The sequence below is a fragment of the Paralichthys olivaceus genome, chromosome 21, assembly GCF_024713975.1.
Source record: "Paralichthys olivaceus isolate ysfri-2021 chromosome 21, ASM2471397v2, whole genome shotgun sequence".
Classification (NCBI taxonomy): domain Eukaryota; kingdom Metazoa; phylum Chordata; class Actinopteri; order Pleuronectiformes; family Paralichthyidae; genus Paralichthys; species Paralichthys olivaceus.
The window spans coordinates 5541067-5556885 of NC_091113.1; the positions used below are offsets into that span (position 1 = coordinate 5541067).

The 15819-nt window shown below is 43.0% G+C and overlaps 1 protein-coding gene across 2 annotated transcripts in view; it reads right to left on the bottom strand.

Moving 5' to 3' along the window:
* Positions 1–277: 277 nt before the first annotated feature.
* The window catches only part of nrg3b (neuregulin 3b), a 175722-nt gene continuing 160180 nt past the window's right edge, over positions 278–15819 (bottom strand). For both annotated transcript variants that reach the window (XM_069517599.1, XM_020082721.2), the window contains exons 7-9: positions 10859–10968; positions 4462–4644; positions 278–1510 (exon numbers count right to left, since the gene is read on the bottom strand). In XM_069517599.1, coding sequence (XP_069373700.1) covers positions 757–1510; positions 4462–4644; positions 10859–10968 — 1047 coding nt within the window. In that variant the 3' untranslated portion in view covers positions 278–756. The remainder of the gene's footprint in view (positions 1511–4461; positions 4645–10858; positions 10969–15819) is intronic.

Genomic DNA, 15819 nt, shown 5'->3' on the forward strand with positions numbered 1-15819 from the left:
GGAAAAAATCGTCAGCTATTCGTAATAGATGTGGCTGTTTTTAGGTTTGACGTATGGAGGGCTGTTAACCAGGTGCACGATTTTGTCCGCTCTAAAAAACAGGATGAAAAGCATGCTACAGGTGTCTGTTGCCATGGAGATACGTTTGTAAGATGTAAATCGAACATCTTTGGTGTTTACACTTATACTTATGAGTATTTTGTACCTTATATCATAGACAACAATATGCAACATTTTCTTTGTGGTGGGAATGGATTGAGAAGTACAAAGCCCTTAATTAACACTGTTATCTTAGTCTTTATTTTGTCACAATTGTATGTCAAATATATATACGTCTATATGACATATATTATATGACATATATAATTTCATTTCTTTACATTAGAGAAACAACATAGAGATGACACACTATTTTGGTTTCTAAGTAGAAGCTCCTCTTTAAATAGTGGCATTTTTTTTTTTTTCCAATACACTATCAAGCTCCCACTCCAGTCACGGATTTGTTTTTCCTTATTGAGTCACATTTATTCACACTGTGTGTTGATTTGTCTCTTTGTCTTTGTAATTATATGTCTTTTTGTTTGTGTCTGTCCCTCTGCAGTTCAATCTGTGCACATTCCTTCAAGATCGACTGCAATCTGTTATTGGTCCGCGTGGCCACACAGATAGTCCCACCTGCTAACCATCCTGTGCCACCAGCAAAGGTATACAGTTATTGGAAACAGTGTCTATGAAGCCTTTACAGAGTTAATCCGATCAGCTCGTGGAGGGCTTGGCATAAGCGTTTCCAGTTCCTCTGCAGCTGGGTCCTCTGGTGGCCAAGGAGCAGTTTGCGCCTCCGTACACGAGAGATGTCTGACCTTGGCACTGCCCCTGGGCTTCTCTTTGGCCTGCTGCCTTCCATCCTCTGGTCCCGCTGCCTGTGTGCAGAGCTCTGGCTGAATATTGGACGCTTTTCCATTCCGACTCCTGCACACTTCCAGTCTCGAGAGTGTTTCTGCCACCGTGTTGGATCTCGTTGTGAGAGCCAGACATTTTCACGGAGCTGGAAAGGCTTTTCTGTTTTAATTCCTGCACGAGTTCCACTGTAATTTCAGCGGAGCAGGGTGTTTGTGCAGAGCTGGGATTCCTCCATGGACCAAGCGGAGCCGCGGCGGTGGCAGGAGGGCTAACACTGCTGGGCATAACACCAGGCGGCAGCACCACAGTCTCACAGGGGAGAGAGGGAGAATTGCTAATGGGCACTGCTGTCTTTCCAGCCAGCACAGGATGCCACTTGAGGAGCCCGCCTTGGTTCCGCTCGCTCGTATCCACACGTCCCGCTTCAGGGTCAGTCGCTTGGAGGGAGGGGATGATGGGCACGGAGCGGGTGCGAAGGGAAGGTGGTAGGAAAGTTGTTCCCTTATCCAGGCGCGTGCAGGGAACCTCGGTCCATCCTTTTTTGGCTGCAAATTGGGAGAGTGAGGTCCTGCTGAGGAGGGCGCCGACCCTTCCACTGGCAGAATCACACCTTTAGATAGACGAGAGAACAGAAATAGTAAGAATGAGACCAGATAATTTATACTGTGACCTTTTTTGTCCTGCACACTCATATCCGAAGTGGAATAAAAGAGTATGGAGATAAAGCTGCGATTCTCCTGTGCTTTTCACCATTTAATTTCAGTCCCAGCAAAAACCATCTTGCTCCAACAAAATTATTATTATTTATGTATTGTTCTCTCATAATCTTTGTGTAATTATTTATAATCCCCAGCAAGAGCAGCCTTTATTGTTGCTGCATGAATGCTTAACTGAAAAAATCCCCTCTGTCATGACTGCCTTATCAGAGATTTAAGGCTTTAGCAACACAGCTGCTGGATTCCTGACCCTGGCCCAGGTGAGTATATGGAAAAATAATATATCGCCTCTGTGCTTCACATGTCGTTCTAATTTTAGTATCTGAAGGTCTCATTAGACTATCTCACAGAGCGCGTCTCATCTGACAGGCTTATGATGTGACATTTGAGGTGAATGTAGGTGTGTTCGTGGGCGTGAGAATCTAAGATTGTATGTTTGCATGATAATGAACCCTGCGCGTCGTGGAGCGTTGCCTACGAGCTCTGAAAGCATCATGGTTAATATGAAAATGATAGCGAGAAACTTATTCAGAGTCACGCAGATACGTTTGTATATACATGAGTTAATATTGTCACTAAAGTCTCCGTTTGCATTTAGAATCTGCGCGGCGCAGCCTTAGGAGACCGCCAGTGTTATTGTCAGCTCTCAGAGACTGTTTGTAGCATAACCAAGTTTAAATAATTAAATTACTTTCCCACTCCTCCCTCGGTATTAGAAGGATGAATGCAAGCTGGAGGTAAATCTAGCAGATCAAAACACATCTAAAAATAACTCCAATCGCAAATTTGCCTTCAATTCTGTCCTTATCTGTGATGGGTAAATATATGTTTTGACAGGGGATAATTAAAACGACGATACTCTACAGGGGTTTGTTGTTTTCAAGACTTTTTCTTTCTGCCTCCATCTTTCCTCTGCCTCACTCTCATCATCTCTGCACAATCTCCCTTCTTTCCTCACTTTCCATCTTGCGTTCTCTCACTCTCCTTTCCACCTCCCATTTCTCATTTCCCAGAGATGAGAGGGTGTATCCATGGCAACAAGGGAGAGGTGGGGGCAGGAGGAGGAAGAGGAGGAGGAGGCTGTAAGCTTGGTAGCTTGGTGTTGCATGGCTGCTAAGTCGAGAAATAGGTCATTTCAACCTCCTGAAGGCCAGGGAAAGCCAGATCCGACTGATGGATCTGCGAGGGAAGCATCAATAGCTAATTAGATCTAAACTGTTTCACCAGGCAAATGCAGTCTTATGGCCAAAAGGATGAGAAGCCCTTTCTTTAGAGCTGTTCTCCTAAACACTTAAAAAAGCTGTGTTAGGTTGTATTGCTCTATAACACACTCATTTGGCTTTTGTGATTTAGAAAAATAAGTTAGTTTGTTATTCTGCGTGTGTGTGTGTGTGTGTTTGTGAGAGGAGGGAGCCTGTTGTGGTCCTGGAGGATTTCTCTGCACAACCATTTCAAAGAACTGCTGAGCCACATGGAGCTTTGTTTAAAAATGTAAATTATGGAAATAGGTCACATAAAGACTTTTGGCAGCGTGCAGTGTATCTTCCGAGTCACTGTAAGCCTCAGTCAGGTTGGCAGGCTAACAGCAACATGCTGCACTTTAAGTGCACCGCCTTCAGTGACCCTTCCTGATAACAGCGGCATCACTCAAGTATCACACACACTGACAGCACGGCTGTTTCTGAGCCATATGCTAAAAAGGACTGGCCCACACTGAAAGACTCTTACATCTGTAAATAAGTTCTAAAATAAAAGAAATGTTCTCCAGTACTACTTGTTTACTACAGATTTCAGGGCGTTATACATCAATCAATATTATTTATAATCTTTTTTTAATTGATGTGAAATAATGGGAAACTTAGTCTCTACGTAAGTAAACTCCTCCCTCCTTTAAGACAACGAAAAAAACCACACCCAAACATCTTGTCTTTGATAACAAAGAGGATTCCTCACTAGGCTACCTCTCTGAACCGATGCCAGTGAGGATGATCAGACTGTGCTTTTAAAATGTAAGTTATTTTGAGCCCCCAGATCGCCAACTGGCGATAGGTGGCTCTGCCAAAAAAAAGTCCTTCCTGCTTTTAAATCCCCAGAAACGGCGCCAGTAGCTGTGCTTCACTTGTGAGAGCCGTGGAAATGGGGCAACTTGCTGTCCTCACTCGACTCCAGGACGAGCATGAGGAGAATTCAAGATGTGTGAATGCCTGAAATTAATCCTTTGCAATTTGTAGCCTTGTTCTAGAGGGCTGCAGATGCACAGTATGGTGCCATATTCAGCAAGTAAATTAAATTGTAAAATTTAATTATTTCTTTGATATGTGGACCATGAAACTTTCACATCATTTTCCAAGAATGAACCAAAATCAAACCAAGGCAAAGCTTCAAATTCATGATAACTTCAGTCAATCTGGTAATTAGTTGTGGCACGGTTGTTTAACCAAAATAAAACACATTTCATTCACAGCAGCAGCCCCGGCTGCAAGTGTAGAGAGGATTCCACACACAGCCTCATGTCTTGGACTTCCCCAGCACCATGATACTGTTGAGCGGTTGGGATCAAGTGTATTTCTCAAATTAATTGTGACAGTCCCAGTTGAAGGAGAGCAGAGCAGATCTCATTTATTTCCCTGGATCAGATTTCATAAGCTTGCGAATTTGATCCGAGAGCATTTCAGTCATAAACTCATTTCGCCCCCCAAAATTATTCCTCTGCCACTCCAACTTAACCTCAGTTAATCTTGGCTGAACTGGCAATTTGACCTCAGCCAGGGGAGGGAAAGAGAGAATTTCCTCCCTGTGGATTGAACAAATATGAGAAAACTAAGAATTAGACAAAAGCTTTCACCTTCTTAAAGACTCCATGTCTGTTGACTCATCCTCCTGCAAGTGTTTGTAGACATGTCCGACCACTCGGGATCCATCGAGGAGGTTTGTTGTTATCTTGTGTTTCCCTCTGGAAATGGGGGGGGTCCTGAAAAAAGGATTCTCCCTCCGTTGTTGGGCAGGACTAAGAGACAGGGAGCTACTCCTGCAAGCAGAGGGGAAACAAATACAGAGGATAAATATCACATTATTTAACACGTTGTTATCTCAAAAGCTGCATGAATTTAAAACAGCGTCAGATTTACCTTCTCTTATCTGTTCATTCATGTAAAATGGACTGACCTTTCTACAGTTTGAATAAATTAACTTTGTATTGAAATCTAAGCATCAGCCCGGGGTGTCAGACACAGGAGAATAAGAATAGTAATTTATCAGTGAGCACAATCATTTATATAAACATTAGAAAAATGTCACGGCTCAATCAAAGAGGAGCAATAAGACTCAGCCGCACTACAGCAGCTGTGACAGGTTGCAGTTTTATTCATTCTGCTCTATTTAAACTCCGGGAATCATTCTAGTCAGATGTTTGTTTTTCCCGCTCTTCCATGTCAGAGGGCTAATTAGGCCGACTGACTCATTGACTGCATGGACACCAATATTTCGACTATTGACCTTGTTCTGAAAAGACCTGATTTCGATTGAGATGTTTACACGAGTTACTGATAGAATCATCCATCCACATTCCTGTTGACATGTTACAGAGCACAGTCTGATTAGGACCCATGTCAACATTACGTCTTACTGCTTGTTCGGGGAATGGGTCATCAATAATCTGCTTACTCTGCCATTTCGTTAACTATAGAGGATGCACCTGCAAACAGAAATTCTCTGTCTGCAGCCCTCGCTCTCATGGGGGATGGCAGAAGAATTGGCAGGTTATTAAGGGGGGGATCATTTTTGGTAATTTTTCTTCTAAGGGGAAGGCATCCTCCCTCATTCCCCCACAAATCGTCTACTGTGTAAATTCGATTATTGCTTATTCCGAGTATGACCTCATAAAATTCTGCTTACATGGCAGTGTCATAGACAAGTGCTAGCCTGCATGGCGAAAAACGCTTGTAAGTCCTGTTTCTTGTAGCCATGTGCCCAAAACTATGTTAGAACACGCCACAGGCAGGCATATGTCATAAAGACCTCATTTAAATGACCAATGTGCATTGACATCCTGCGGCTGTGAATGATCTCAGCAGCAGTCTTTCGAAACTGTGCTTTTTTTGCAGATGCACTGTGTTTTTAAATTGTCCGGTGGGCAGTGGGTGGTTGATTTCGAAGCAGACCCCTGCTCGTCCGTGGAAATGAAGCAATGACATCATTGTGAATCAAAGTTACAGCGCTATGTTGCAAGCTGCTGTGTGAGTATATCATGCAAACACAAACACCTCCCAGAGAACACATGAAATGCAGACATACATTTCTTCCAGTTTAATCCAATATGCATGTATTTTTGAGACGAGGGCTCCCCGTCCTTCTGTTTCTCCTGTTGTGAGCAATAGGTCACCCGCTCGTGTTAGTTAAACAGCACCAAAAAGAAAAAAACTTATGACATATTATTACCGCCGGGTGAAAAATGTGTTTGCATAGAAGCACTGAACACAAATCAGTGACAAAACATTCTCCCACTTTGATTTTGGCTCTAGGCTCTACACGTATAAAGTGGTGGACTGTGTGATTCTTTTTGCTGTTTAATAAGTTATAAAGACGTCCAAACTTTTCTAGCTTCTCATTAAATCAACACGATGTAACTTTTACTGAACCACAGCGCCCTCTACAGCCACAGGAGGTGAGTAATTCTGATGGGCAGAGGTCTCTGGGTAGGGATTCTCCCCATTAAATACAATGTAAAGTGTCTTTGAGTTTCTCTAAATGCGCCATGCAAATATTATTGTTATGATAATTATTATCATTATTAGTCCAACTCAATAAACTGAACGGCTGAATGTTTTATACATCCTATGATCCTTGGGTTCCTGGACCAAGACACAACAAACTCGATAGTCGAAGTCTTTTTAACTGATCTTCAGTTTGGCATTTCTCTGGGGCTGATTCTGGCAACATGAGCGACTTACTACTTTGTCTCATCTGAGATCAAACGTCGTCTTCAAAGTTACAAAGAGCAAGAACTGGTGTTCAGAGTGGGAATGAAAGACGCCCCATTGTTCCCCAGTGCCATCAAATGATTTTACATTTCTTATTATAAGGTTAAATTCTTGCATTGTATTGGTTTTGTATTTAATTCACTTGTTTTTTAAAAATGCATTAAATGACATCATTCATACATTAATTGGATGTAATTTGATAAATGACTGGAACGCCATCCACAAAAATATCCAGCCACAGTCATTTCCATGGCTGTGGAACAATAAGCATGGCTAATGTTGGCTCTGGTGTTTGCCAGGGTTAGCTTTATATCGACTGATGTTATAAAAACTTAATATGAATAAAGCTAAATCATGTAAATTGTGTTGCCTATTACCCTGCTGATTTTTCTTTTTAGTTTTAATTAGGAGCAACTGAAAGCTGAGAAAATGTTAAAATATGTTTCTGTGGACAAAATCACCAGGTTATTGCAATTAATGAATGTTAAATGTTAAAGGTCCGTCACTGAAAGGCAGCTGCTTATCGCTGCAATTCCCCAAAATTACATGGCCTCTTGTTATTAAAGGGCTCAGCCCGGCAGGGAGGTTTTAATCAGGTTCTTTTCATGCCTTCACTGGGCAGAGCTGGGAGACTGAGGAGGATGACATGCATTTCATATGGACGGTAAACAACCATCTGCAGCAGGATACACCCACATAGCACTTCTGATGTTCACACTGGATACCGAATATTCCTCCACCTCAGCATGTGAAAAAACTCACTGACTCGACTTGAGATTACTTAATGGATGTGTTGATTGCCTTGGCAGTTTGTACAGACATTCAAGGTCCCCAGATGACAGGTCCTCTGGTCACTCCCCAACAGTATCTGTAATGTCTGGAGTATTTTGGCCAGTTTGGCTTTTGGAAACAGTTTTTGAAACTACAACAAACAACAGGAAGAAAGAAAATGGGTGACTCAACGAAATCCTTCAGCATTACCAAACATGTTTCCAAAAAGCTACACAAGAGCTAAAGTTGAAAGAAATAACGGTGTCTTCTTCATGACATCTACTAGTAGCCTCGTATGTTTACAGCGCAGGTATCTTGTTTAATTCAGCCGTGCTTTGTTTCACAACTCAAATGATGTGAAGAAGATGCACTCGGAGAGGAAGCTGCGGTAAATCAAAATGAATGTTTGAGGACCAAAGATTCTGTGGGATATTTGAGAGGATGTGTCCCTGACTGAAGGTGAGCCAGTGTTTTTCTGTTTCCATCAATGCCTCACAGAAAGGAAATAGAAAAATGTTTTCATGCGAGATAAATTTCTCGGTGTCTGATGGAGTTGCTTGACTTTTATGAAGAGAGTGATGAAACTGCAAATGGCACGAATCAAGCTGCGCAACTGTTCGGATCAGGTTATTAGACGCATCATAGCCAATGCAGCAGATAATGCTGTTGTCAGGTTGGGAAAACACTGCTCTGTTTACCAGATATTGAGCAGTGCCAACAAAGAAAGAAGTTCTGAAAGCTAATTGCCCGGCTCGCGTAGCTCACAACACCTGCAAGCTCGCCTGCGATCAGCTGTCAGTGGATATTGAGTCATTTGTTGTGAAGATCTATAGCCACTTCACAGTATCTGCTTCCTGCAAACAGGAGCTGAGAGCATTTATCTTTCTTTTGTTGACAATGAGTGGCGTGAAGATATGTTATGTTTGCACGTCGATCATCTCCTGCAGAGCTGGTCAGCTCTTCCGGCCCCTTAGGGAAACCTGCTGAGCAACACAGGTGTTTACAAGAACCTTTGGATTTTGAAAATGAAGACGCTTCAGTGGAAACGGGGCAGGTTTTTTATGGACGAACAAGTTTCAGCACAAATGTCAAGGCAGCAATAGGACGAAGGTTATTGCTTATGATTTAGATGTAGTTTCCTTTCTCAGCAGAAAATGGAACTGTGGAACAGACCAATCAGGTTCTGGGAGGAGCCTGCATGGAGCAGGTGGTGTTTGCCCTCAAAATGACAAATCTATGAAGGGTTTTGTGCACACCGCGAGGAAATAGAGAAAGCTGGAAACCACCAGTGAGAGAGGGGAGAGAGTTTTCCAAGACATAGGGGAAGCCAGCTCGATCAACATGTTTGGGTATATCTCATTTGTCTTCAGTGTGCCAGGCTCAAACGCCTCTGTGGAGCGGATTTTCTCCCAGGAAATGATCAAAACTCGAGGAACGCAGATCGGAGAAGGAGATTATCACAAATGAACTTGAGACCTCTGTGAACTGTGACTTGTCATGTAAGGACTTTTACTCCAGCTGTGCAAGAAGACAAAAGACAGCTTGAATAAGTCAAAAGCAGAAAAGAAATACCAGTGGAAGAAGCAGATTTGGTTACTCATGCCCTCCTTTTGGATTTGAAATGCTTTTTTGGGTTTGATCTTTTATTTTTGAGGCGCATTCACATACTCTCAATAGAAAATAAAACATTCTAATGTTTCCAATTAAATGAGAATATGAATACACAATGTGCACACCCACACTTCCAGAGAAAAGGTGGCGTGCCAGTCTCACCTTTTATCCCTCGTTTGGTCATGAGAAAGTTGGCAACTCTAGTTAGCGCCGTCACCGTGGGCATGTTACGATGCTAAATTTAGCATTTATCTCAAAGCAGAGCTGTGTCTCAGTAAAGCCTCACGCTGCTGCTGGTGTGGCTGCAGACTGTTGTTGGTTAGAGAGAAGGCGACACGGTTGTCTCTCTTATTATGTCTATATCTGAAGTGATTTACTGTGTGTGAAGTCAACAAAATTCCTCCTCGACAGATACAGTCTGCATCCGAGCAGGTGAATCAATCTGCACATACCCAGTGATGAAACCTATGATGCGCAGGTAACCTTTGGCAGCTATATTGATGGCACATATTGACATGTTTTTTATGGGGCATTTCTCCTGATAGCTCACAATATGGTTTAGTTTCTCAGGTCAATAGCTGAAAGCATCGCAACATCATCCATCACAGTCTTGTTCTCCCCCGCGTCCTCCCGCCCCGACAACAAGCTGAACAGATGATTGACTGTCAGCTGCCCTCCGCGCGGAGGCACCTGCGTGACACTGTGCCGCAGGACAAGTTGGCACCATCCCTGCAGCCACACGTGACGAAAAACTTTTCCTCTGTGGCACATCACTGGTCCATTAAAACAGAGAACAACTGCCGCCTCAGCAGGGTTTTCACTGAAGTTGTCATCACAGTCGACCCGACATCGAAAAACTCCCTTTGCCTGTATACACACACAACCTGAGCTCACCATTATCTCCCCAAACATTGCTGCCTCTAATCACTGTGCATCCTGCGCATTATGTTCTTGTTACATCACGCTGAAAGCTTGTCTAATGCACACAGCAATGTGATGGCATTATAAATAAGTATATGGAGCCGTACGCACAGTCTCTCACAGCTGCTGATTTTATTCCACTGCCACTCGACACCATTAGATCTGGTGCAATATACACATTTAACAGCACGCAAACATTTTTTTAGCAATCAAACATTCTTAGAGGCTTCGTCTGATAAACATTTGTGGAAATTAGTTCCTGCTGCTTGTGTGGTTGAATGTTATCAGTTGTCAAAGTGTGCCTGCGCCCGTCAAAGCGAACGAAGACGTTCCGTAAACATCCCAGACACTGTAGCATCTATACCCACATCCCTGCATTATTCTGAGGATTTGCACATGGCAGCATTTGATACTTCGACAACAAAGCACCACTGCATCAGAGATCCCTGCGTCATTTGAAGGACAGCATGAAAGGAACCAATGTTTAACTCTGCATATCCCCCCACCCCATCAGTGTACAAGTAGTAATTTCACAATCTGCCTGAGTACACATGTAATCGCTTTGCACAATTTACTGGACTCATCACACGAATAAAGACACTGTTGATTTTTTCTTTGAGAGCCTCTAATTTTCTTTTTATGAAAGTGGCCATAGCAACACTCCTGCTGTAAAACATTTGAATCTGACTGAGGATATGAACGCTGGCAAAGCTTATGGTGTCGGCCACGTACCCGAGATATACTGTATATTAACAACGATGCTCCCACTCATAATCACCATCAATCTTTCTAACAATTTTACAAATGATCTGTTTATTATTTGGAGGTCTATATTCTCAACCATATTGCAGGATGATTGAATTTCTCACTTGGCTGCCTTTTATATCTGGATATACGCTGACGGAGTGAAAGATACAGTATGAAACAGGGCTGGAAATTAAAAGGATGTCACATTTTCACCTGAAGCGTTTCCCTTTGGACAGCGCTCTGCTGAGAAGAGGAGGGGACGCCGTGGATGTGCCTGGGGCTACGCTGCCGCCCTTAACAGATGATCCATGAGAACTGCAGCTCTGCAAAAAAAGAAAGAATAACAGCGGGTACAGTAAGTTATAAAACATGGTAATTGTGGCTTCAGGATGCATCTTGGTTATTATCCTCTACGCTGTGTAAAAGATGTCTTTATTAGAGCTCAGCTTGGATTCATTTGTGGCAATGATCAACATCAAAACACGAGACGTTCAGGTGTAAGTGATACTGTGAAACAACACAGGGAATAAGCTCAGGGTTTAATGTATAATACTGGTGGCTCAGCGGCACGTCCTTACTCAGGGTTAAATCCCCAGTTAGGCTGAGGATGTTCTCTGCCTAATGCAACCCTCTCGATAATAATAATGATAATCATATTTATTTACAGAGCACTTTTCTAAATCCACCTTACAAGGTGCTTCACATAAGCCGACAACCTGAAAACAAGCAGGTGATAAAAACTATATTAGTATTTTATTTCTTAGCATCTCACGCAGGGTGTCTTTAATTATACTGTACATTTTAAACTGCAGCTTAGGAGGGGACGCTCGGTGCTTAAACTCCACACTGGCCCTCACAGCGCTCCTGTCGCACTCAAGAATTAATCCTACACAAGATTACATTAATGGTTTCCTAAAGTATTTCTCCCCTCATATTCTTTTCCTTTATTCTTATCAAAATTAACAGCATTATCTCTCTATGGGCCCCAGACAAAACTCTGGCACTGTGACGTGAATGCCCTGAGAACCCCCCCCCCCCCTGTGAAGCACTAAGTCAGGAGATAATTCTGTTATTCCAGTTACAGTACTTCCTGCGCTGCCCTTTCTCCCCCTCTGATTGTACATCATTAAAGCAATTGCATGTGACTTAGAACCGGTCCCGGGTTCTCATTGGCCGATAAGCCTCTTTTTCTCCCTCACACCCCAGACTCCCAGTGGGAGCAGTTACTGCTGTGCACTAGCCGGGCAAGAAAATAGGATCATTTTGGCCACCCTCTCATATACCCTGCGGGTGGAGAACGCCATTCTGGACCAATTTCTGTGGCAAACTTTTCCTGGAGGATGATATCTGTGTTGGGGGATAAAATAAATAGTTTCTGGCAGACAACGGAAGACCTGCATGGCGTAACCCATTCCACTTGTTCCCTGCGATCTCGATTTCTGCCTTATTTTATGCCACTCGTGACAGCTTTAGATAAACATGAGGCAAAGTGGATTCGTTTCAAGTGGAGACAGAAGGAAAATACAGGAGCCTGAGTGAACAACATGAACTGACATTAAGAGTAAAGCCACCCTGTGCATTCAGAGCAGCAGCACTCCCCCTGCCAACAAATCAATACACTGTATATAAAGATGGAAGAGGCGTCTCTGCTTTCTCCTGTTTTGCACAATAAGGACGTGGTCACACATACTTGATATGTGAAGCAAATATCTCAGGTTGCAGTTCACCGATGTTGAACTCTTTACAAAGCCATGCTGAAATATTCTGGATATGAGGGCACCATCTTATGCTATCGATGTCCTTTGGAGGCAGGGTCAGGGGATGGAGTCGCTGTATCGAGGTCCCGTCCGACACAAATAAGTCTCAACAGTAAATCATGACATTCCACCTTGTTTTTATCAGCAGCCATTAACTAATACCAAACTTATGTGGGAAATTAGCATTTTGAAATATATCAGAATGATAAGAACTATAAAAGGTATTTATGACATTTTAGTTTGTCCATAGTCCCATCTGCTAACATGGAGGAGGTGGATTTAAACCTATTCTGCAGCCCGCCATCAGTGGATTTCTCTGTACTTTTGGGGAGCTGTCACATATTCCATCTTTATACACATCAAATCAAAATGCACGATGGAATATTTGACCATTCATAGACAAGGGAAATCCTAAAACCAACTGGGAAACTACTAAATCTGAGCAATTTGTCAATTCTCTGAGCCAAGACTGACAGCAAACACCATTTTGGCTCTACCCGATATCAGCATGTTAAATAATATTGCATAATATAGTGTAACATTATCAATTGTCTGAACTGGCCGGTAGTTTTATTAATCATGACGATATCTACAGAAGCTTTTCCGCCATCACAACAGATAAACGTGTCACCTCCTTCCAGAAACTGAACTCAAACATGCTCTTCTGCGTCTGATGCTACTGTTCTCACGTCTCTGACAACATAATTTGAAAATGACTTTGGTTTTCAGAAATTGGTGCAGTATCGACTCTGCAGAAAGAAGACACTGTGTCTTTTGACCTCGGAGCTTTATACACTTGACTTTGGTGAAACAGAAGCCTTGAGATGTGGTTCACAATGCTCTAGTCTGGGGCCCCATTCATTCTGTGTCCCCATGCAGTATTCATACAGTACCCTCATCCCAATGCCTTGTGTCGCTCCTGAGGGTGACTCGGTTTCTTCTTAGAGTAAGACTGGAATAGTCCATTACCACCACTCCAGTTTCTGGCTGATGGGAATTGAGTTTTTGACTCTTGTCCTCTCGGCCTCTGTGCCCCTATTCCTTCATGTCGGTGCATGTCTGTTTCGGTGGCGTGTCTCACGGGTGTATACTCCATCACATTTTATTTCAGATGCAGTTTTCTTGCCACCGAGGTGTAGATTCAAATAACAGTGGGGGTGGCAAGTGTTTAACGATGCAATAACATTTCTTCATTTCTCTTTTGATTTGAAAAGCGTTTTTGAAAGGAGCCATCATAACAGTTTATGAAAAACCCGGTGTCAATGACCCCCCCGCCCCCAGCGTACCTAGTGAACGCACTTATGTGGTTAGAAACTCTGATCATAGGCTTTACAGTGTCTAGGTGCCCCGCTGGTCAAAAGAAACTCTCTAATCACTCTAATCACTCACACTTAGAGCTGAACTTTATCAGAAACATTCTGCAGAATTATTTTTGTTATAACAATGTTCCTGGATAGACAAGGCGTCACTTCCTCTGCAACAATGAAGTTAAAACGCTGCTTTGCGTCATCTGCAGGAAGAGCTTCTCTCTGGTCTGCAGGAGTGTGAGTGAGTGTGAGTGTGTGTGTGTGTGTGTGTGTGTGTGTGTGAGTGTGTGTGTGTGTGTGTGCGCTCGTCTCAGTCGCTCTTCACGCAACCTGACCATCACATTTATTTATTAATTAATCGATGATGTCGGATCATGAGTCCCGATCGGTCACTTTAACCCTGATTTCCTGGCTGTGCGCTTCATATCACTTTTCGTCTCAGGCTTCAAAATTATTTTCAGTGCGTTTAAATAAGTGTCTGGTGAACTCTGGAGCGAATCAAACAAAAACAAAGTAAACTTCAAGTACTGTTCAGATCCTAATAACCTCTGATTAGTGTTGCTGTTTATTGTTGACGTGTAAAGTGAGCACAGATCAGTGGGGGAGTGAGGAGGGAGAACAAACGGCAGAGTAACAGCACAGTGCAAGGATATCAGTATCTGCCCCGGCGGGCCGCTGCTGCAGAAGCCATGCTTACTTCATACTGGATATAGTACGCTTTTAAAAAACATTTAATGACAATTATAAGTGACACATATTTCCTTAATATTTTTTTCCCAGAGACCCCACAGAATGCTCTTGAGGCTTTCAGGGGATTTCAAATATGACTCACCTGTTTCTAGATCTGAGCATTTATGTAAGATTACAGATGGACGGAGCATATGCACAGGAATTTTTCCAGATTTGCACATATGAACAGGCATGTGCACTCACAGATGGAACAAACAGGAAAGTCTAGAAGTACCTGCTGGTGCACAAAGAAGTCAGCTATATGAGTGCAGGTGTGTGGGTACCAAGGGTTTAGTGATCTCTTAGCTGTTTTAGACCGGTCTGACGTCAGCATATAGAGACTTTGCATTGCACCTTAAGGAAAAAAGTATTTTAGGGAGTTGATGCTCTATATTCCTGTAAAGTAGAGCATCAGTTTATTATAGAGATGACATGATGAACACACTGACCAAAACCTACTTTGGTTTCATCCTCAACTTTCCTGCCTCAATCACACACAGTAGAAACTGGCGTGTTAGTTTTATGTTCCAAGCCTCCACTCCTTTCTGTTCTTCCATCTAAAGCGTTTCTATTCTGTGTCGGTTAAACTTGGAAGAAGAACCCGGAGAACTTTTAGGACTGCACCGCCCACGGCACATGATGGTTTGCAAGCTGAGAGAGTGGGAGGAGAGTAGCAGTGGTCAGGGCTTGCTGTGTCAAACATGTGGAAAAATAGGTTTCACTTGTTAATCTTTGGTGTGTTCAGCTCACACACCCTCCTGGGTTCTTGTAGTCAGTGATCTTTCACATCCCACCTTAAGCTTCCCTCACACTCTTCTATTATAGCTTGTGTTTCCATGCTGTATTTTTCTCTCTGGTTTTCTGTGTCCGGCTCTGTGCAGATTTGGGGCTTCACTAAATGCTGAGCCCCAATATATTCCTGTCACCACACTCTCACAGTCATATCGTGTTAATACAATACCCTGCTACTGTGCCATGGGACAATGGGCCTGCAGCTGAGTGAAATGCATTAAACTGCGCTGAGAATGGTTTTGTGTCAGTAGAACTTTTGGGACTCTTTACACTTTCAAGGTTTCTCAGCAGAGTGTCATGAATATTTCTGTGCGGTACTGAAAACATTCGCTGCGCTTCGGCTCATTGACACTCGATTTTTTTTTACTTCACCAAGAAACACAGCTACTTAACAGCTACATTTACATAAAATGTTGTACCACTTCTCACACGTCAACTGCTCGGAGCCATAATTTAAAACGACATCCTCGGAAAGCTCTCGGATTGTGCCAACTGCAGTTCTGTGGGTGGGGCTTGCTTCAGGGGTGTTTGTTTCAGTGGGTGACACTAGGCGCTGTTGCATTATTAAAGAGCCTCAGCACAGGCTACA